The 22,814-nt window shown below is 38.3% G+C and overlaps 1 protein-coding gene across 1 annotated transcript in view; it reads left to right on the top strand.

The window, feature by feature from the left end:
- Positions 1-11,088: 11,088 nt before the first annotated feature.
- LOC108672275 (tyrosine-protein kinase Dnt) overlaps positions 11,089-22,814 on the top strand; it is a 68,375-nt gene continuing 56,649 nt past the window's right edge. Inside the window, exon 1 of the mRNA XM_018159914.2 lies at positions 11,089-11,523. Coding sequence (XP_018015403.2) covers positions 11,394-11,523 — 130 coding nt within the window. The 5' untranslated portion in view covers positions 11,089-11,393. The remainder of the gene's footprint in view (positions 11,524-22,814) is intronic.

Here is a 22,814-nt window from a genome sequence, read left to right as displayed (position 1 = left end):
ACCAGAAATGGTTTACGCTTAAAAAAACTCGCCTGTCGATGGGAAGGAAAAGTAATTAACGACGCGAGGGGAAAATGAAGTCTTAATGTTCGTGGAAGCTCCTCACGCCCTGCAGCTCGTCCTAGAAAAGGCCTCCGGGCGAAGACACATTCTAATTTTTCTCAACGGTTTTCGATGGTAACGTAAAAAGCAAACTTTTGCATCGGTCCAGTTACGTAAAAGCTACCGAAATATTCGCGTTAAGATTATATCACCTAAAACGTTATTGGTTGGGCTGGAGTATTTTTTCAGCATCTCGAAAATTAGGTCTTCTTATTACCATTTTTTTATATCAATGAACGACTTTGGAAAAAATATGAATATTTCCTTCAAAGAACAGTCAAGCGTTATTTGTGCCAAGTGTTTCGTTCAATTTTCCGCAAACTTAGCTGACCATATAGGCGTAGTGTTACGATATAGAATAACAAAGCAATGAATAAATTCATCTAATAAAAAGATTTTAAACATAATAGGCGACCATAATGCGCACAATTTGCATAAAGTCAGAATGAACTTTCAGATTTGGTCACGAAGAGCAACGTGAATTGACCATAAACTTTATCGGCCATAAAAACTCGAAGCAATGAATTTCTGAATTCTCCGTTAATTTACACGGATGATCGGAATTTTTAGGAATCAATTCGTTGCGCAAATGGCTTTCAGCCGTCAAAGACTGAACATTTGGCTGCCAGTTCCGAGAGCAATAGCATTCCCAACGAAGCTTGCAATTTATGAAAGAGTCGTTTGCACGGATAAAGAGTCGGTAAATGTTCACTATTTCCATGGCACGCCATCATGGTGGGTTTTTCATTTCACTTTTATGTGTGCCGTTCGCCGTTTGGTGATTAGCGTTTCGAAATTACCGGCGAAAGTTAAAAATTGGCTGGTCAAATGGTGACGTTCAATGCCAGCAGGGGCAATTAAGACGACCGATCAACCACTCGAATGAAATGGCGTTAATAATTCCTACAGCATAAATTAAAAAAATTCTAGGCATTCAAATATTACAACGGTAGGCAACCATAACTCGTTTCAGATAATCAGATCTGACTGATTTCCGCCGTCATTATGTCTTAACTCGAGCACAAAACCTTGCTGGAACATGATTCTGTATTCTCGTAGTCATGTATGAGCCATCAGTATAAAAAAACGATTGATGGATTCATGGCATTGTAATTATTATTTACGGTAAGAAATGAAGTGCGCAATAAAGGCAGATCTAAGCAGGCTACCCTCGTACGGCTGGCACATGTGCGACGCAACCCTCGCTCTGCCGCGGCGTAAATCATGGGCAGGAGTCGAGTTATGTGAGCCACCGCTCTCATGCTGGGCTCATGGCACTCTATGAGCTCTCATTGTACGTTCACTGTCTGTTAAAAATAATTTATTTGCTATGTGAGAGGAATAAGTAACAGAAGATAATAAGGAACAAAAAAATAGAAAATAGTTTACAAAATAACTTACTAATATGTTGAACTAAAATATTACTGAATGTAAAAAACGACAATTAAATGAATTTATGATGCAAATGCCGCCGTTTGAGACTTGGCCTAGGATAAACTATTGTATTAAAATAAAATTCCTATTAATCATTTGCATAAGTTGCCTCATCTGATGTAGAAGCGGGAAAATGATCGATAAATACATCCTTTGTGATAGATTATGAATTTTCCCTGCAATGAAAAATAAATTAGTTGACTGCGGGAATAATGTCACACTTGAAATTCCCCGATAAGTATGGCGTCGCACAACAGGTCGGGAGGCTGTGGCGCCGGTGCTGATGGCGTCATCCAACACGCGGCAGCGACCCTGTAACTTCTGAGGTCACTCGCGAGCGCATTTTTCTCCAAGGCCTACTAAAATATTTATCACATTGGCTGTTCCTTATTTATATTGCTAAAATTTTGCACACTTGCACTTATTATATAAGAGAACAAAATACAAATTTATTCTAATATATTGACTTTTTAAATGATATCAAGGACTACTACACACAGGACATGCATAGCCTATGTCCAGCCTCTGCTAGCAGAGGCGATTGCCTACACTATGAAAATGCTGGTGTTTTAGTGGCATCAACAAATGATATGCCCATAATTGTTTCATACAATAGTATTACAATGTGTGTAGTAGTCCTTGGTCAGAACCATAGACTTTTTGCCAGTTTTGAAGTTCAAAATTTTGTACTAAGCAAAGTAGGTCACTAAAACAACAGCATTTTCATAGTGTAGGCGATCGCCTCTGCTAGCAGAGGCTGGACATAGGCTATGCATGTCCTGTGTGTAGTAGTCCTTGAATGATATTAAAAAATTAACCTTGTTGAGCGCCTTGTTTAATAATTTAAGAATCAATGTAGCTCAGAGTGTAGCTAAACTGCACGTTAAATCAAATATAAATTGCCTACTGTTTCTCAAGTACACTTATCCTGAAGGTCTTAGAGTCCTCAGGCCCTCTAAGTCAATAATTAATAGAGACTTTTTAAATCACTTTCAATTTAATATACTGTAATAAGGAGCTTAAAATTTCATACAGCGATTGAGTGAACAGTGACTTTGCTGACTAACTATTATTTGCTAAGAGACAGCTTATGCACTTTACAATTGTAAATTTCATATTCCAATAAAAACAATGAACGGCGCAAATTTGACACTCGATTTGCAAGAAAACTGATATGAAACCATTATATTGTGAGTACGTTTACACGTTTAGACATTAATATCGATTTATGAACGTTTCTAATTATAATAACATGATTTTAAATAATTTTTTCCCTCATTAATAGTTATTTAATAGCTATATAGTTTACACTAAAGTTTGGTTATAAATATTCTAAATAAATTCAGCGGTGGTAACTCGCTTCGTAAGTCCAACAACAATATAATTAACGCAACAACTATAGTTCTGTGCTTATAATAACCAACGATCCACATCGCAAGACATAAAGCATATATATACGTCGTGAATACGCAACGAATCCGAACATAATTCACGTAATGGAGAGGAAAAATTAAAACATGTTGGGAAAGTTCAGGTTCAACAACATCAAAAAGACCACAAACGCGGCCACTTCGTGAGGACGTCAAACACAACGACATCCAAAAGATATTCAACATATCCAACCCTTTAAGGGATAAAAAAGACGAAATCCTTAATAAGAAACTCCAAAGAATCCTACACACTTACGACGTCTTACCAGCCACAGCAATGACGTGAAGATCGCCACCACGAGAGTTCAAACAACGAGAGATAACAAAAAGTCGCGAAAGCCACCAATAACATCGTGAAAACTTAGACATATTTCAGTAACAGAAAGAGAAAAATAAAACTCAGAAAGAATGAGTTAAGAAAGACATAATTTAGTAAAAGAGTGACAAAAAAACAGTTATATAACAACAATAAGATGAGTAAAGCCGTAATTCTAAACGGGCGAACAACGAAAACAAGAGCCGTGAAGCAGCATGCGACTGCCCCTACTAAGTAACGGAAAAACACCAACACCACAAGTTAGGTTGGGGACAGTTTATGTAGAGGTTGTCCCTGCTGCACTTGCGCAGCTTCTCGCGCGCCCAGTGCGGCTTCCCTTCCTCTTCTTGTGTCTAGTTATATCCATATACTCTATTAACAAACATGCTATGTTATATCCTTGTTATATCCCTCAACTCTATTGACAAACATGCTATGTTATATCCTTGTTATATCCCTCAACTCTATTGACAAACATGCTATGTTATATCCTTGTTATATCCTTCAACTCTATTGAGAAATATGCTATGTTATATCCTTCGAAATGGTCTGTCATCTGTCGTTTAGTGGTTGCCGTTTATGCCATACATGTTTAGTGTAAATGTTCGTCTAAATCATCAAGTTCGTCAGTAATCAGTTATTGATTGTTGCTTCTACTTCTATTTAAACTATAAAATCCTCAAGCTCACATAAGCTGTGTGTGTGATATAATATATTATAGATCTTTTCCGAGCGGCATTTCACGCAGTTTATAGGGCATAGACATCAATTCGAAACAAATATTAATATTTGATTTTCGAAACTAATTTTCCATTCTTACAAAATTGATAGCTCAACTGCTTGTTTTTAGTAGCTGGACACACAGACTTGCTAGGTTTACAATCGACGAAAATTGGGCTGAAATTAGATTTAAAACATTTGAAAGATCTACTATGCCGCTCATATGAGGCCAGTTCAATCGCCGTATATTTTTAAATAAATATACCGTATAGCTTAAAACCGCCATTTAGCTTAAAAATCATTCGAGATTTAACACGAAATTTTCAGAGCCTCCGCTACACGAGCGTCAAACATGATTAAGAAGTGATAATTTACGAGCTAGAGGACGAACTAATTTCTGTTGAGCGTGAGAGACTCGTCGTTGTTTACTAAGCGTGAGAGCCACGCTAACATTTATGTAGGTCCGAAGCCTCGTTTGAAGCACAAACTCAAGTAATTTTCATCATAGCGGAGGCGCATGTAAGCTGAGTTTTCTAAGAGGGAAGGGAACAAGCATTGCTGCGCTAATGACAGCTTCCATGAATAAATTGATGGTGTCTCAAGCCGATGACGTTTTAATACGTGTAACTTGAGTAAAACGGTGCATAGAGTTATAATGCGTGGATTTAGTATAGGTGCATCACAGAAGCCTCCAAACTGCTTGTAGCTTGCATAACTTCGATTGGAAAAATTTCTAGAATAATTCTAATCGAAGAATTTCAATCATTTGAAATAGGCATGATCTTTTTGACCGATGAATTTCGTTGATTAATCGTAACTTCGCTTGCTTAATCATGTTAGTAATTGAACTTTAAAAATTAACCCGAGAGTTTTTTGTTTATTCCAAATAGTTAAAAACATATTAGTAGGTATTATATTTAACTTCTGGTTCATAAATTCAACGATATTAATGTTTAAGAATGCTAATGATGGTACATAAAGCGTAGCACGATGTCCATATTCTCACCGCTATCATATTTCACACTAGCATTTGGGACTGAATTTATTGTGCACAGCCGCAGCAAAGAACAAAGTCTACCGCGAAAGTGGGCAAGCAAAAGATCATTGCAAATTTTTCGAGGCAATTGACTGTATTTTTTACATAAGGACAATATCAGATTACCTTGCATGTTGATACTGATTGTAAATGTTCATCCAATGCATCTACACAATCAAAAGAACACAAAGGCGATTCAAAGACGTGCCAAAGAACACAAAGACGAACAAAGAACACAAGACATTCGAACACGATAAGACAAATCGGATGCTATGTGAAATTTCAAGAAGGAAAATTCTCGATTCTAACATTGCAAGTGAAATACAAGTTTATATTTAATAGTATGTTAGCAGCTACTGGTATTTTGTTAGTTCATTTTTAAACTAGAGGTTTTATGTTAAGAGAATATATAATGACTTTTAACATACGGTCGGCAGGGTGATGATTAGGCAGACAGTCGAGTAATAGAGCGTGGGTGTGGCCTGTCCATAACTGAGTAATTAGCGTCCTATGTATACTGACCTGCATCTGCCTCTCCTTTACATGCCTCCTGCGTGGTAATGAGAATACTTCCTGGCCACAGCATGATGAACTGCTTACGTAATGAAAGTTATTGAGACTAACAATAATATTTTATTTATCATTAAGTTGAATATAAGTGTTAGCGAATTAGTCGTTGTTGAGAATAACAAATAAAAATTATTATTCTCAAATAAAAATACTTTTGCATTAGAAATATCATTCCCAAAATTTCCTTTGCGTTGATGACAGACATTAAGAATGTATATTTGAAATGTTGGTTAAGTGAGATGGAGAAGGAAAGCATGAAAGTATTCATTTAAAATATCCCCAATGTTTCGAAGTCCAAGTATTGTTCACAGCCTCCTTACATTACTGTGGTGTTTTGCCGTTGAAAAACCTGTCACCCATTGAGCATGAAGAGCAAAATTGGATTACGAGATCGTAAATGAATTACTGGAATTGAGCCTCACAAAGCAAAGAGGACGAAACTCAGTTTCGTATACACAAGCGATGTCCTCAAAATTGTCTGCACGGCTCCCTCTACAAGAAACGAGAACAGCGTTTGCTGGGGTGCCGTGGTTATTATGTATATTTTGCGGTGTGGTTTCTGAGGTGTAATTTAATCTGACTAATAACGATAACAAATTAGAGATACTCACAAGTGAATGACACAATAATTTTATACTTTGAATTTTGTAGCACACGAATGTATACGCTGGATTTTCCATGTTAATTATATGAGATTGATTTCTTAGCTAACTTTATTTATGCAAATATTAAGCATTTTGGATTCATTTGATTTAGCAAAGCTTCTTTTCCTGTGCTGAGAAATTAATTTAAAGTTCTTCAGATCCTATATTACTTCCGACACGGTTCGCTATCTAAGTAATTCAAAATATAATTAAATAATGAATGCTTCACGGCTCGATCATAACATGTACGACTTTATTTGCAAACTTTACTATTTTTATTTCAAGTCTCCGTAAAAATTGAAACAGTTGCATCAAGACGCGCTGGATAAGGCCCAGATGTTTGCAGCTGATCTAATATTTAAGCAATAATTCGCGAAGCTCATGTCTCGTTAACTGAACGCAGTCTTTGAGCTGGTCTCCCCAGTTAAAATTTAGGTCAGAGAATAGTACTGCCGTCGCCGGCTGTTGGGCCGGCGTAGAGACGCGACAAAGCAGCAATGTCTGCAGTGGAGACGATTTAGCCAGGCGCGGAGAAGCGCAAATTCGCCTCCAAGCTCCTGCCCTGTCGGGCTCTGTCCTGCGACCACGCAGCCCTCACCGAGCTCCTCTGGCTACAACCAGCTCAAAGCCAGCTCTGCCGCGGCTCTGGCAGTGAGCGCGGCAGTTGAGTTTGACCTTTTAATTGTAGACAACGCTTTAAAATTATTTTTTCCTTCTCTGTCTCTAATTTCTCCGCCTTCGGAGATTAATATCATTTGATGGGTTGATAGGAAAATTAACAGTGCTTTTACCATTAGTCTGCTTTAAGCGCAAGTTCACCAATATTTTAAAAGCAGAGATAACGGCAAGCAAATTCGCCATATCTTCGATGAAAGCGATTCGGAGACCAGCTCCAAAACGCGGTAACCTATTACAAGATATGGTCAATTTACTTTTTTTTAATTCCTGGTTAATTAACAACGTTTTCTCTATATACCTTAGAATTTATTCCAGAACAAATTATTGATAGGTCCTCTTTTAAAGCATGGGTAAGCTTCTATGTTTGTCGAAGTGTTCAAACTGGAAAAGAAAATAAAATTCTTAAGAAATTCGAGGAGCTATGATAATTTCGCGATGTAAAAAAGATAACTGGCACCAGAAATGGACCAAAATAGCGTATTTTATGGCATGAACTAGATAAATGATAAAGTTCCCTCCCTTAATTCCAATTCATGACCAACTCCCTATCCCAAACCCCCCAGTGAAATGTACGGGCAGCGTATGTGGGTTGCTGCCCATCTCGCACATCTCGCACAGCCACAACAGAGCCGTTCTCCGGCCTTGCCGGGCTGTTGAAATTTTCTCTTATATCAGCAATAGCGTAGTGCGGTTTCAGAGATAGATGTCCGGTTATTAATTCACGGCTTCAAACGGCAAAAGCGCGGCAGACCCGGCTAAGACCGGGGCTGGTCTCGTCTAAAAATTTGAACTGGGTCTGGCAGCGGCAATTACCTCAATCAAGAGGCACTCAACGCGCATTTTGCTGGCTAGGTCGATAATGAGCGTCATCCAGCCCCATGAAAGAAACGCATAAACAACTGCTCATTTTGTTCAGTTATCCATGTAACGAAAATGTTGCGCTCGTATTGCCATACGTAGAGTACGCTGCACTAATATGTTAGTGGATATGAGCATTGTATGCAGCTCCTTCATGACGCTCAATTGCACAAAAGATTCGAGTCGCACAGCTTTTTATTTAGTGGCAAAAGCTCTTTTGATGGGAAAATAAATGGATGCCCCAACATATTAAAGCTCTGCGATTGTTTCTCGAAGAAGAAGGAACATGAATAAGGACAAGCAAATATTGCCTTCGCGAATCTCGGAACGAAAGTTTACGGGTCACTGACGTGTCCCGGAAAATATTGCAGACCCTACCTTGCCTACTATGTAGTTTGTCTGCAAAAATGAATAATAAAGCGAAAATTTCCGGCAGGCAAATAACATAGACTACATTTTATTCGGTGACTAACGTCGACAAACCTTGTTAATCATTAGCCGTTGAGGAGCTTCATGGCTGCTGTCAAGCCATGGGTCTTGCCTGCAATTACAGTATGTGCACTAGGGACAGCGCAAGTATTTACCTTATTGTTGGTTTTGTGCAGAATGACAATTAAACACTGCAATTGTAACACAGTAAAATAATGCAGAAACATAATTTTCGGCGTCTGAATGTAAGCCCATTTAAAAATTAAATGTTTGATGCGAGAGGCAAATGAATTATTATAGCAGGAGTTTTTCTCAGAACGCGGTTATCTTAATTAATTAAGCGAATGATCTGTCCGCCGTATTTTGGTTCTGCCTTTATTAATGTTGATAAACGACTAGAAAACGCAATTTCGTTGATTTTAAATGCTTCACATACGGAGTGTTTCACTATGGTTGCAAAATATTCACTACAAAATGATTAGTGTTGGATCTGGAGCGGTATTCGTTGAATGGCCACCGGTTCAGCGATACCAGTTCATATTATATGATAGAACTTGATGTTGTAGATTTTGCTTTCTAACGTGACTGAATTACTCAAGTGAGATCAAAGGTCTGTCAGAATTGAATGAAATTCAGTAACACATCCTGTTTCCATACATAATGATTTTTCTAACTCAGATCAATGTTCACTGTTCAATATACTCGTTTGTAAGAGAAATTTATTTATTTGACAGTACATATAAAGCACTCACTATTATCGCAGGGCAAAAATCGAATGCAATTACACGGAAGTCTAGGGAATTTCTCACAATGATCAAGCATTACTCAGAATCTGGAAGTTCCATACAGGTTAAAATATTTCGCCAGGCCCGGCACAAAGAGATGCCATGCCTAATTACTTCCTTTCACTGATGAAGTTTTTCCCTCAATCGGGTTTTTCTCGCTCGCTCGATTCAGCTCGAGATAGCCAAATTACATGAACCTATACACGCAGCTCGAGGTCGGCAAAAGGAAAGAATTTGCGTTCGTTTGACCCGATATGCGCAAGGCTTCGGCATCTCGACAATTACGCGCCACGCACAACTTTCTGAACCCAACCTGTGATCTGCGAGCTCAATTTTAGGACTAATCTCGATTGAGTTTTTCTCATGCCTCCATGAGTACGGGTGGCGATTGCCTATTGAAAATTGGGAAGTGGAAAGGGAATGTGTGGACAGCGGGCTGTAAAAACGACAAAAAGTGCACGCGTGGAGTTGTTTATGCCGTGGGGTTAAGTGGCCTCTACAGTGCGTGATGATGGGGTACAGAGTGATGTACTGAACACACAACTTCATCGAGCGTAAACACTGAAATAAAACTGCTACACCCATGTTTACTGACATTTGTTATAAGATCGCTGAGCGCTCATGAAGCGTGATTCCGAGTGCGTTGTTCACTGTTAGCCACATTGGTATAATGAGTGCATAGTAAATGAGGGGAGTCTTGACTTGTATGCGAGTTAAACTTTTTATGAGTGGTCCTAAAGCAATATTTAGGAGTATCATATGTAAATATTTTGTAGCTCGGCAAAGAGAGCTATTAGATAGTTCGTTCAAGAAAATTGTCTCAATTAAACAATAAAATAAAAGGAAACATTATAGGCTCAGATTCTTAGGTATAGACACATTGTATACACGTATAAATTTCTCGTTTAACTGATATATCGCAGACGCGTTAATTTCCAGATCCTCTCGGGTATCCTCTTATAAGGATACGTGAACGAATAACAATACACTTAATTGCCTATAGCATCTTTGAGTAGAATTCATGCGAAAAAAACTTCGGTAAGTCATAAAAATTTCATCATCGATGATGAGGTATGTAATGCGCGGAACCGTTGCAAGAACACTACTTTGTTTACAAATTATGAGTTACAAAGATCTGTACTCCGTGCATGGACATGAAGCAATTCATTACAATACAATACACAAATGGTAAAATTAAGTAGATTTTGAAATCCATTCTTTCTTTTTGAATGATTCATATGTTTATGTATTTATGTATATTCATAGATATCTAATATGTTGTTTCTACATCAGTGCATAATTATTTAATACTTAATCCATACTTGTGATTCTCATTGGACGTAGTGAGGGGTGTAACGTTTCTTCCTCGGGTCACTAAATAAGTTCAGGATACAGAAATCCTGTCATGGCTCCAAAATGTAAGCGAGGAATTTCTCGCTTTGTTCGTGAGGTACGAGAATAAGTTATGAACTGAAGAGGTCAGGACGGTATATAGTCTGGCATGAGCACCAAGACGTTACTGTGTTGGTCTTTGGTTCGTGAGCGACAACGCAAATCAAGATGAGAATGAACGGACTGGTGAAATCTAAAAATTTAATTTTCAGCAATCTTTCCATTTTAAATGTTCAGAAAAAAAGAAAGAAGGGAAAAATCAAATTAATATCATGATTAATTTTTCTTTCGTAGGGAGAATTTTGATGGCAAATTACTTGAAATATGCTAATGTGATGATCTTAGTATGAGCATTGTTTTATTAAATGTACTTCTTTTCTGTACACCATTTGCAGAATATTCCAGTGAGAACAACATTTCATACAGTGGTTTATTGATGATTCCAAAATTGAATTATGATCAAAAGGATCAAATGCATTCTCATTTATCAAGAAAACTACCATGCCCAAACTTTTAACTCATTACAAAATGAAAATTTTTTTATTTTCATTTATTGTTGAAGACGCTGCCAACTTTACCCTCAGCATTTAGGAGCCGCTGGCCATCGTTTCAAATTCCAGCCCTATACAGACACTCCAACTTGCCAGTTCTCAGGCCCGTCAGGCGGCACGCGGCAGGCGCCAGTTGCCGTCGCGGCGCGGTAGTGTGTGGGTGTGTGCCAAGCCCTTCTCCAGTGATCCCTGTAGCCTCTCTTGCCTCTACTTGCTGCCCCCGAACAAAATAACAGTTCTATGTTAAACTCCTAAACCTGAGCTCGGTTAAAGTTTACTTGCAAATTAATGACAATTTATACCATGAAACCAGCACCAACTGTGGACGTTTATTGAACTGAAATGTTTTGTTGATTTTGTGAACGCGATGTCTTGAATTTGTCGTTCAGTATTTGATGGAAATCTTGCCCAATTGACGCCTTGACTCGTACAAACAATTGAGGCAGCCATGTTTGCCCTAAGCAGTGGCGTATGGAGGGCAAGTGTCTCGTGGCTCCTGCTGCTTGTGTTTACACTGCAGGAGACGTCAGGGAGCTTGAATTTATATCTCACCAAGGCTGAGGTGCAACGCATTCTAGGTAAGTTTTCGGAAATTGCCTGCATGTTCTTTCGTCTTGCTTAGTCCTGGAGATTGAAGCCAACTCTTTTACCTTTCGACTGGCAATTTTGTTAGTTCTTACAAGTCTTTTTTTATCGTTTTTTTTTTCAGCCATGCACATTACAGCTTGATGAGTTTCTGTTATTTGATCATACGAATCTATTTACTGATTTTTGTGACTGTCACTAGGGTTTTCTTGATCCGGATTTAACTTAGTATGTTTCTGACAAGTGACAAGTATCTTGATGAAAGTTAGGCAAGCAGTTTTATTTCATGTCTTCTCCGTAGTACGCTAAAAGACTCATATGAACCTAATCTGTTTTAGCAGCTACTCATAGTCTTCCTTCTATGTAGGTATATGCTTCTTTAAGTTCATTAATTCCGTTTTAATTTTGCTAAATCTCAAACGGTATTAAATTTTTTGCTTCTGAGTTTCATATAGTGTTACGTATAATCATTATGTGTAAATAAATGTGTTACTGATGGATGGTATGTTAAATTCCAGAGAGCCGCGCTTCGATCTGTTCCTCGGAAAGTTTAAAATGCAACTAGAAATATAATTTACGAAATTAGGAAAGACAATACTGAATTCTTGTTAAAAGTTTCTCTTGCTTTAAGATGTTGCATTAGAGATTAACTCCAATTTTACTAATTCATTCAATGCACTTATTTTAACGTTTTTTTACTGTTTAAGATTAGTATGAACGTAAAATGATGGAACATCGAAGTAGTCATGATACCTTGAGAAACTTTTTTGTTTGAGTGCTTATGGGTTTGGCGATCAGATGGCGAAAAGCTTCTCCTCAGTTCAAGATTTATTATTTTCAACAAGGCGAAAATTTCTTTCACAATCCCTAGACTGATTGAGAGAACTAATTTGCCTTAACCTTTGTTCGCAGCGGTTAAGGTGGATTTTCATTTATTTCCTCACGTTGAAGAGTTGAACTGTCTTTGTCGATTGACTTATTTATATTTTTGACCGATCCGTGTTTAATTCTATGATTACTGTGCCATTCTCATTTTTTTCACATTTTTGCTGTATATGTGCTATATAGTTCATCATTATAATTTCAATCCTATTAATTGGTTAGCATATATAGTTACCAGTACGTATTCCAGAATTTGTTACCTGAAATTGTTCGTCACTCGTCAGCCGTATTTATCCAAAGTATTCAATGATCTTACGCTACTCACAATATTTAGTTAGCAAACAAACTGCGTACGAGGTGCAGGAGTTCATACAAACAATTACCTGCAACTTGAGCAAACATCATTTATTGAATATAGAGTTTGATATCGAATCCCTGTGTGCTTGCATTCATTGTCTTATAATTCGGACATTATATTATCGGCGACTGCGAGGCATAAATCACCAAGTTGCCTAAATGATGTCCGCATCTCAATTTGAGCGCTGCTCATCAATCTATCATTTTTGAGGCCAGAATTTTATGCACCAATTGTTAATTAATCTTGCCTTAGAAGATCCCATGAGCCATCTGCCATCCATATTTGCCACCTCGGCTTTCCCCGCCTCCGCTTTTTCTCTGTTACTTTCGGTCCGTTGCTCCATGGGATTCCGTAAAACTAATCAACGTGCCCATTCTTTCATCCTGATTTCCTGCTGTTCAAACTCGTACGTCCGTTCTTGTTAGACATTTAGAGGCGTCTCCATCCAAGGGTCATCACGGCTGGTGGTGTACTTTCATTTACGCCACATCTATTCCAGTCAATCTACACTCTTGCCATAAACAGTTCAGCAATCACGTAAATTTCACCCCAAGCCTCTTTGTGCTTCTCGACGGCCCCATGAAGACCATCTTTGTCATCTACATTACTTTTGATCGGGCCATGTTCATTACAACCTTCTTCGCATTTTGTGTTCAGTGAATTTATGATGCTTAAAAGAAATTCTTCTCGGAAGATATCATGTGCGTAGTTTCATTTGCCTGAGAACTGTTGATCTATTGCTGACCACTGCCCTCTCGGCAGCAGCATTGTTCCCTTATTTAATGTATAATTAGAGAAAACACAATACGATACATGAAGAGATCATATATCATCACTGCGTAGGAATATATAATTTCTGTCACTGCGCAATGCTATCTAGTACGTATACAGTATATCTGAAAGATGTTCAAGACGTACCTATACTGTGCCACGCTATATGTTACTTGTACCTGTGTGATGTTCAACACTATTCAGCGGTGGGAATCTTTAATGTCCATTGGTATTTCAGCGCTTCTAAACGTCATCTTACACGTCATTATAACTTCGTTGTCTCAGATGTGAAATTTTGTACGGCGACCCTCTAAAGTTTGAGGCTTATTTGCTTGTATTCTTCGGCTCACTATAAGTGTATCCCAGTACTCGGGTTTGATCTCGAACGCCCGAACGAAAGTGCAAGAGCTTATTTGCAATTCAATTGAGGGTCCCCGTAATAAGATAGCGGCCGGATCGGTGTGTGTCCGCTAGTGAACATGGTCCTAACCACGCGTCCTTTTTTACAGTGGTCTACCCGTGTCAAGTATCGAAGATGAACGGCTCTTAGATGTTGTACGTCGTGTTGTAAATAGTGCGTGGCCGGTGTAACGTACAAATTGATCGACTCGCGTATACCAAAGATTCTTTACTGCTCAAGGAAAACCGAACCTTCGGTTCAGCTGTATTTGATTGGGATCTTACTGCACTCAGTATATCATTACTCAAGTCTTGAATGTGCGAGTCACACTTACGCATATCCTTTCGGTTAATTTTCCTATTGGTTTGATCATGTCGCATTTATTTGTGTGGCTAAAATAGCAATGTTGCCTCTTCTATAGCACTTGATTCACCGATTAAATTCGTGTTACGAGCAAGCAAAAGTCAGAATTTTGAACGCTCCCTACATAATTCCTAATATCATAATGACCTGCTGTGAGGTTAATTTTATAAAAGATTAAAATTATTCGAGCCGTTACTCGAAGCACTATTTATTTTGCTGCAGATTTATGAAGTGCGATCTCCCATGAGCTACTTTTTTTCTCCCATGAGGTACCGTACTATTTTCGTGGAACCATTTTACTCTCCCGCTACCCAAACTTATTTTCAATGAGCGGTACTACCGAATGCGTTCTGTTCCGCCTCTTTCCTCCCGGATCATTTCTGAAGACTTAACACGCATCCAATTTCTGAAGTGCTGAGCCACATCTGGCATAGGTATGTACGGTAGCCTCGCCTCATATTAATGAGTTGGTTTCAGACCTCGTATCCAGGCGTATCTCGTGTACTTAGCATACCTGGCAGAAACCGACTTCTCTTATCCCTCATTCACATGTCCATGAATAAATTGTCTCTTCATCGGGTCTAGCTTGCTGTAATAAATGATAAGGTAAGTACAGAGTCGTGCTCTGCTAATTACCTAGGTATCTGTTTTACGCATTTGGGAAGCACGACGAAAATCTCAAAAGAAAGCATTTCTCATCGTTTTATTAATCAATAACCGGAACTTTTCGCGCATAACCAAAACACTAATGGAAGGTTTCGTGCTCTTCATATATACTGAACAGTAGGCGAAGAGAGCTGGCGTGTGACAGATTTTTCTTCAGTTGGAATCGACGACAGAAACATATAATGAAATAAAGCTGTACTTGATGTGGCACGAGTTAAGACATTTCATTGCCTTAAGGAACCTTCGTTCTTAGTAAAATATACAGCCTTTGAATTACACTGGCAAAAATTGGAAAATGTTTCGATGCGTACATCTCGTGAGCAATGCAATCTGTACAGAAAATACTATGCATTTTTTGGAAGTACGTTGTCCGCAACAAACTGGAGATAAATATAGAAAAAACAATCCTAAGCAATGTTCTTCTTGGCGGTCTGAATTAATTCCGAGTAATCTGGAGCAGTGAACGTTTTTCATATTTAAGTTGCTCTTGAAAAATCAGAGCTCTGAACGCTACATTCTGTTACTCCAGGCAACATCAGAGCTCTGAACGCTACACTCCGTTACCCAGGCAACATCAGAGCTCTGAACGCTACACTCCGTTACCCAGGCAACATCAGAGCTCTGAACGCTACACTCCGTTACTCCAGGCAACATCAGAGCTCTGAATGCTACACTCCGTTAGTTCTGGCAGGACCGGCGAGCAGGCCAGCCATTTAGGCTGGTCAATGTTGCTACGCTCAATATGCTTTCAAACGCGGCTGCTGGAGCAAAAATGTATCGCTGAGCTGAGCCTCTAATGGCCACACCGTTCCGGCGGCGACGTCCTATACTGCATGGACTACCTGCATGCAGATCAGGATTAGGGAACCTTGTTGAAATACCGCCGCTTGCTGGCCTTTGAGGTAATTATTAATCCATTAAGCATCGTTTTGGAATAAAAATTACAAGTCTGGTAGGAAGGGAATCATGGAAGGTTGATCAGAGAGAGTAAGATAAAAAAATAAACGACGCATATAGCATTAAATACTCGCGTCGCTCAGGAAATTTGCATGAAAAACATGAAAAACTTTTTCATATTTGTATCGACAAAAATTTCATTCAATTGGTGTGTATACAGGCCTTATCACTTTTTTCTGCAGTCGCCAAATCGAAGCTTATGGAAACTCTTAATTTTCGAGTCATTCCGTTGTTCGTCACAGAAAGAATTTCGCTTTCTGTTTCGGGCCCCAAAATGAGTGGAGCATCACAGCAACTCCAGGATACTTCAGGATCAGCTTCATTATTCACTCCAACTCTCCTCGTAATGCAATATCAGTGAGTGAAAAATAAACTACAATTTATTTGAGTTAAAAGTAAACTACGCTCCTGGAAACTATCGTTTCGTGAAACAGTCCACGTCAAGTTTGACCCTTTAATTCACGTATATGGCGGTCAGTAGTTCACGTATATGGCGGTCTGTAGTTCACGTATATGGCGGTCAGTAGTTCACATATATGGCGGCATGGCCCTCACGTGACCCGTTTATTCGCCGTACCCGTGTTCGTGTCCCTGGTGACCCGGCCTCTGTGCACGACTTGCCCGCACGCGGGCACCCCGCGGTGCAGGTTACGCCAGCGCCGTGATCGGTCAGAGACGTGTAATTGGCAGTGCCGTATGCCGCGCTCCTTGTTGATCCGTGCGCCGTACAATTGGCAGTGCCGTGTGCCGCGCTCCTGGTTGATCCGTGCGCCGTACAATTGGCAGTGCCGTATGCCGCGCTCCTGGTTGATCCGTGCGCCGTACAATTGGCAGTGCCGTATGCCGCGCTCCTGGTTGATCCGAGCGCCGTACAATTGGCAGTGCCGTATGCCGCGCTCCTTGTTGATCCGTGCGCCGTACAAGCAGTTGCATGCTACCACGTATGGTTTCAGCCCCGTTTCTGATCATTTATGAGTTTTTGCGAAATTTAAGCAAGTTTTGAATTTCGACACTGTCGGCGCATACCGACACTGTCGGTATGGATTTTCCGGTAAGTATGAATTTTAACCCTGTCGGTTTAGTGGAAATATTTTGCTTGGACTGTGAACTTCATGCTTCAAACTTGAATGAAACTTTATTACTGATCAGCTCTGTTTGGTTTTATCTCAGCAGGTTTTATGTACAACATGGTTTTTGTTCGAAAATGAACTGCCTGTCTATTCAGTGTTTTTGCATTTTCACTATTTAATAGCTAAATTTTAGATTTTATTAAATTTATTACCGCCTTTTTGATATTAATATGTGTATAAGCTCTGAAGTTATGGACAGGTTAATAAAAATCAGATATTTTCCGAAAGCAGTTGGAACGAAACTTCTTCCTTGTTAAAAATAGTATTTACTTGTTAGTTTTCAAATTTTTCATGCCTACTTTTAATATCATTGAAAATTCAAATTCTCATTTGGTACCTTCAATAATTTTCTACCGTTTTCCCTAATGTCCACGATTTTTTTATTCGCGGTGAGGGACGTTTCAGTCAGAGCTCGGAGCCTGCCGACGGACTGCAAATTAGCGCCCCTGGCGCTGCTTGAAATTTTCGAGCGAACCTTGGCTAAGATTTTGCAGTTGCTTTGTGCTGTTGCATGTTTCCGCGTCTCAAAAATAGTGTCTTTAAAACAAAAAATACCTATAATTGCTTTATTATGTTGTTATTATTATACCGCATGATCATTGCTAGACATTTTGGCCTGTTCACATCTCATCTTTAACGCTGATTTCCCGTTTACCATCAGACAAATGACTTAATTTTTGTTGAGGAAGGTGTGGCTTTATCTCTGTTTCGATCCGCTGTTTTTTTATAACATTCCATTCAATTCTAATTGCTGTAAAGTGGCACTCCAGTATTGTGATTAATTTGATTCTTTACTTATTATATAACTTAGTTGATTTACTTATTGACGCCATTTTATACCATTTGTATGCGATGAAATTAGAAATTCAGCTTTAGCAATTCTCTAAACATTGCGAAGTAATAAGTGAATTTGCACGTTAGATCAGCACGCTTGATGTAAATATAACGTTTTTCAACAAAAAATTGTAATGATGCGTATGACTGCTATTTCTTTGTGATACATTTTTTTTCAGGAAATTTTAAATCTAGAAGTGGAGATCCAAAAATTGTTTTTATAGATGTCAGAGGTACCAATTCCTGTGTTTGTTATGAGAATGTTTTGTATGTATGACCTAATTTAAAAACACGTTTTCCCAGTCTGATGTTTCAATATACGACTAATGTCACTTTGCATGTGCTAGAATATAATTTATTTGTAATTTTATTTCTTAGCTCGAACTATTATCAATACATTTCAATGGCTCGGAGGTGTGAATCATAATTTCCTTCTATGAGTATTTTTCGTTCTCTTGTGTTACTTTTTTTTTATAAAACTCGTTTTTGCTTCCATTTCGTGAGCTTTTCTAGCTTTGTAGAGAAAAAGAAAAATGTTAGTTTTTGGCTTTCAAAAATCCCAGCGATTCCTCGCTTTCGAAGTGGGCTTTGGCGTCGACTTCACTGGAAATGCGAAACCGTTGCGCTTTCCGAGTGAATCCGATTATTGTGCTATGAAAACCTGCAGCTAAGCTTGTACGACTTCCAGTGAACATGGTTGACCTCGATCCATGATACTAAGTTCGCGTGATTATTTCAGTAGCGCTTCGCTAGTAGCAACAATTTTCATTCTTTGAAAGCAGTGTTTCAAATATTTTATTCGCAAACTCCAGTCAATTTCTATTGCCATAAAGTCACGTGTTGGAATGATTCAGCTGCAGGAAGAGACTGAACTATTGTTCCTGTTAGATTTGGCATTTTTATGCACGAATTGACTATCAATCTCGGGGCTATCGGATCACGGCTGTGTCGATGCGCTTTCGCAGAACTCGTACATCACTGAATAATCGCTGACCTAACGCCATAAAACCACGCACTGCAGGAACAGTGGTGTCGGCGGCTGTACGCATTGTACGTGAAACTTTACTCACATTTTGTGGCACTCTACGCGCAAACGTCTCGCCTCGATTTTGGAGTTGGAGAATCAAAAACTTATACGATGATCCAATGAGATGCTGTGTCGTAAGTTCAAATTTCACTTCTGCGATTGGCCGGGTTATTTACAGGATCTGAGAGGAAAGTGCTTTTGACTGATGGCGAAGTATTTATGAGTGTAGTTTTCCTGGCCAATCTACTTAGATTTGTTGTGCATGCCCGAATATTGACAAGAGAGATAAGCATTTTTTTAAATAATCAGATGATTTTTACTTATATTTGACGCATGAAATCTCGTCTCCAATTAAATTCTTGAAAGAATAATCTTCGTCCATGCTAACTGCGTCATCATTTTTTTCTGACTACCTGTTAAATATTTTCTACTGCTTGTACACTCAGAAAACCAGTTCAGGAGATTAAATCTCTACTTATTTTTTGTTTGCATTGGATGTGGAGGTGGATATTTTTAGAATAGTATTTTCTCAGTAACTTCTGCCTGTTAACGAGAGTTTTACCATCATTCTAGATTTAGAGGTTAGAAATGAAGTATTCGGCATTTTTTCCTTCAAAATTTCTGTTGACTCTAATTTATATAGTTATAAGACACTTATTTTAACAACACGACACACAGTTATTGCCACAAGAGAAGTTGAATATGCTGATCTGCAAAGTACCGCATCCCCGCCATTCTTCACTGTACCCAGAATATCGTCCGTTCTATCAAAACTCTTACGTCAACTGCGTCATTCCCATGCAGCGTCCAAATTAAACTTGCCATCAACTTAATTAAATTAGCCATTGTTCAGGAGATATCGCCATGCACAACAGCGTTCTATGGGCTGTCTACACAGGGCCTTGCGTTCTCCTGAATTATATTTTCGATGTTGCTTTTACACGACGCCCATTATATATTTGCGTCTATGATAAACGGTCGATCACAATGGAAAATTTCAGTTTATAATAATTCAGATTTTACAGCACTCAGAAATTGCTTATGTTTTTGTTTGTATAAGCCACGCATTGCTGCTCTCTATCAAGAGACATCGAATTTAATTTCTGTTTGTGTTGATTAAAAATTGAAAACTTCGTAATTCAAGGACTCGTCCAGCTCAGATTCGTTGTAATATTTCACGTGCAAAATTGCCTCAACTAATTTGTGGAGCCAGGAGCAAAGGAATTAATTTGAGTCGTTAATATTATTTAATGGAAATCTGATATCGTAGAATCGTTTCGTGTTCCGCTGATGCTGGTCAGCTGCTTCACAAATCAGTTTATTATTTATATCTAATTTCGACATGAATTTATTATTTATATCTAATTTCGACACAAAGACGTTCGAATATGGTATCTACATTAACCTTTTTGAATGCTCCGATATAGTTTAGTTTAGATTGCAGCTTCAAGGTTATTCTGCTGCATTTTTCCTTATTAGCTTGGATTGCTGGGCCGAGATTTTAATGAGTTATTCAGTATTTATTAGAATTAAATTATTACAATTTTAAAAATTTCTTAAATTAAAACATTAAATATTGAAAATTTCTGAACATTTATCGACCTAAGCTTTGAAATTAAATTGCGCGTTGCTTTTGCAGCCTTTGCAAAGCGTCTATCCGAATTCTTGTTCAAAAACTCGACTCAACGGCAACAATAAGCAAGTTTTTACGCACTCAATCAACGCGACTGAATTAGAAAGTTGATGTTTAATAAGAAATTTTAACCCTGATGTAAACTTCTATAATATTCAGTCTTGACACATAATAAAGATGAAATTTCAGGAAAAATTTTTAATTGTCTCTAATAATTGCGCGCCTTTTTTGATTATACACTGAAATCACGTGCTATATCTGCTTAGGTAACATCAAATAAAAAATATACAAGTATCCCCACATCAAATTTGGAAGACGAAATTTCCACCAATGTGATTTGGAACAGTTCCCTCTTCTTTATTGTTTTCGATTTTAAAATCTTTATTATTTATTAAATACATTTGATTGGTTGAGAGGTACGTGCTGTAAAATCCCAAACAAATTTTTCAATCATCACAAATGAACGTTTATTCGAGTTTTCTTCAAATACGAATGATTTTTCACCGATTCTTTTATTGGGTGAGTGAAAATAATTGCTGATTTATAGATTGAGTTAGGCTTAATCATGTTTCAAAATTTCATTTATCTTAATTTTGTTGCCAATTTTTATACCATATTTTATGTTTACTCACCACTTCCCACATCGATGAAGATGGTGGGCGTGATCACGGTTGCTTCTTTGGTCGTGTTTTCGTATTTTTGTGAGTCAGTTTTAAATTTATTGTAATATTTGTTAATAAATGCAAGTACCACATATTTTAGTACCTTTCAGCATCGTAAATTCTTATAGATGACATTTGATAACCACTCATGACACTCTATATATTTCGAACCACTGCTGGAAAGCACTTGTATATTGATGACAATTTTTGTTTAGAAATTCCCTTGCTCTAGAAACTCTGTGGTGTAAAATGGTGTTGAATTGGCTGTGTTTCCATGACCAAGGGGAGACTTCACCCCTCTTGCGTGGTTCTTAACTAGGAAAAGCGAGTTATGCGTCGGACGGCCACATGTTCTGCCACCTAACGCCGCACGAGACTTGCACCACCAGTAGAAAATAACACGCCATCAATTTTTGCTCATATAATTTAAAAAAATTAATCCCTAATAATTGGTGGATATTCTTATCCAACAAAATAGCTAACCGGATGAACACGCAGAGCATACGATGAACGTGTTGAAAAAACCTGTAATTTTTAGAGCTTTTGAAGACCTGATATAAACGCGTGGTAACATTCTCAGTGCTTGATTGCCTGCTTTCAACAAGTGCCTATCTCCTCTTCTTTATGCAGGTTTTCTTCAACTATTTGTACGCGACTGAAGGTACAAAGCTCGTTGTTTTAGGGTACATGCTAATTGGTAGCAGGAAGGGGAGGTCTGGGTTGAAGTGTCACAAGGGCTCGGACTCAGGCAAGCCTTGTCTCTCTTGATGTGCTAATCCTCTTGAGCTCATCAGCCCTCTCCCTCGCCCGGATAAGTGTTAACAGTCTTGATTGATGACCATGGCTTGCTAGCGCATGCGCGTTGCACCTATACTCATATGTACATTTATTGCTCGATAGAAAGTGCTAGTATCGGAAGTGGGAATTGATATAAAAATTGAAAAATAATTGGTCCTTCATGCAGATTTATTGTTCTTGTAGAAAGTGTGAAGTATCGGTACTGGGAATTAATATGAGAAAATATGAGTAAGTCATTGGTGTATGCTAAATGAATTTCAATGGACGCACGTGTTCCTTGAGTGTATGACACACTAAGAATACTATTGTATTCACTATAATAGACTTGAAATAAGGGATATTCTTAGTTGTAGAAAATCATACGAAATTTCTCAACCGTGATGATGTTTAAACATATGGAGAATCGCTAAAAATAGTAGCTTAATACAAGTAATTAGTTATGCTACAGATAAATTTATAACTTTGCACACATCCCTGCAAATATTATACCGCGACGAGATCAAGGAAAATAAAATTCATTCATTCGATGATTTCGAACCATTTATATTGTAGACTGGATCTGTATTTTCGAAATCGAAGGGAATCTGAATTTTCGATATCGATTCTGATCACTTAAAAAGTAAGCGAATCGAGTTGGGGATTTTAAAATCGAAATCGAGAAAAAAGGTTTCTGCGTGGAAATTCAAGTAAAGGATCTCATCATTTACCTTCGTTATGGCAAGAATAGGCAAACTGTAGCGAGACCACAATGACCGAGAATTGGTCGGAATTCGAAAAAGAAGAAAAACGTGAGCTGTTGCGAC

The sequence above is a fragment of the Hyalella azteca genome, unplaced genomic scaffold (genome assembly GCF_000764305.2).
Source record: "Hyalella azteca isolate HAZT.00-mixed unplaced genomic scaffold, Hazt_2.0.2 contig13949, whole genome shotgun sequence".
Taxonomy (NCBI): Eukaryota; Metazoa; Arthropoda; class Malacostraca; order Amphipoda; family Hyalellidae; genus Hyalella; species Hyalella azteca.
The sequence above is the reverse complement of the archived record's forward strand: the minus strand, read 5'-3'. Positions and strand labels throughout refer to the sequence as shown.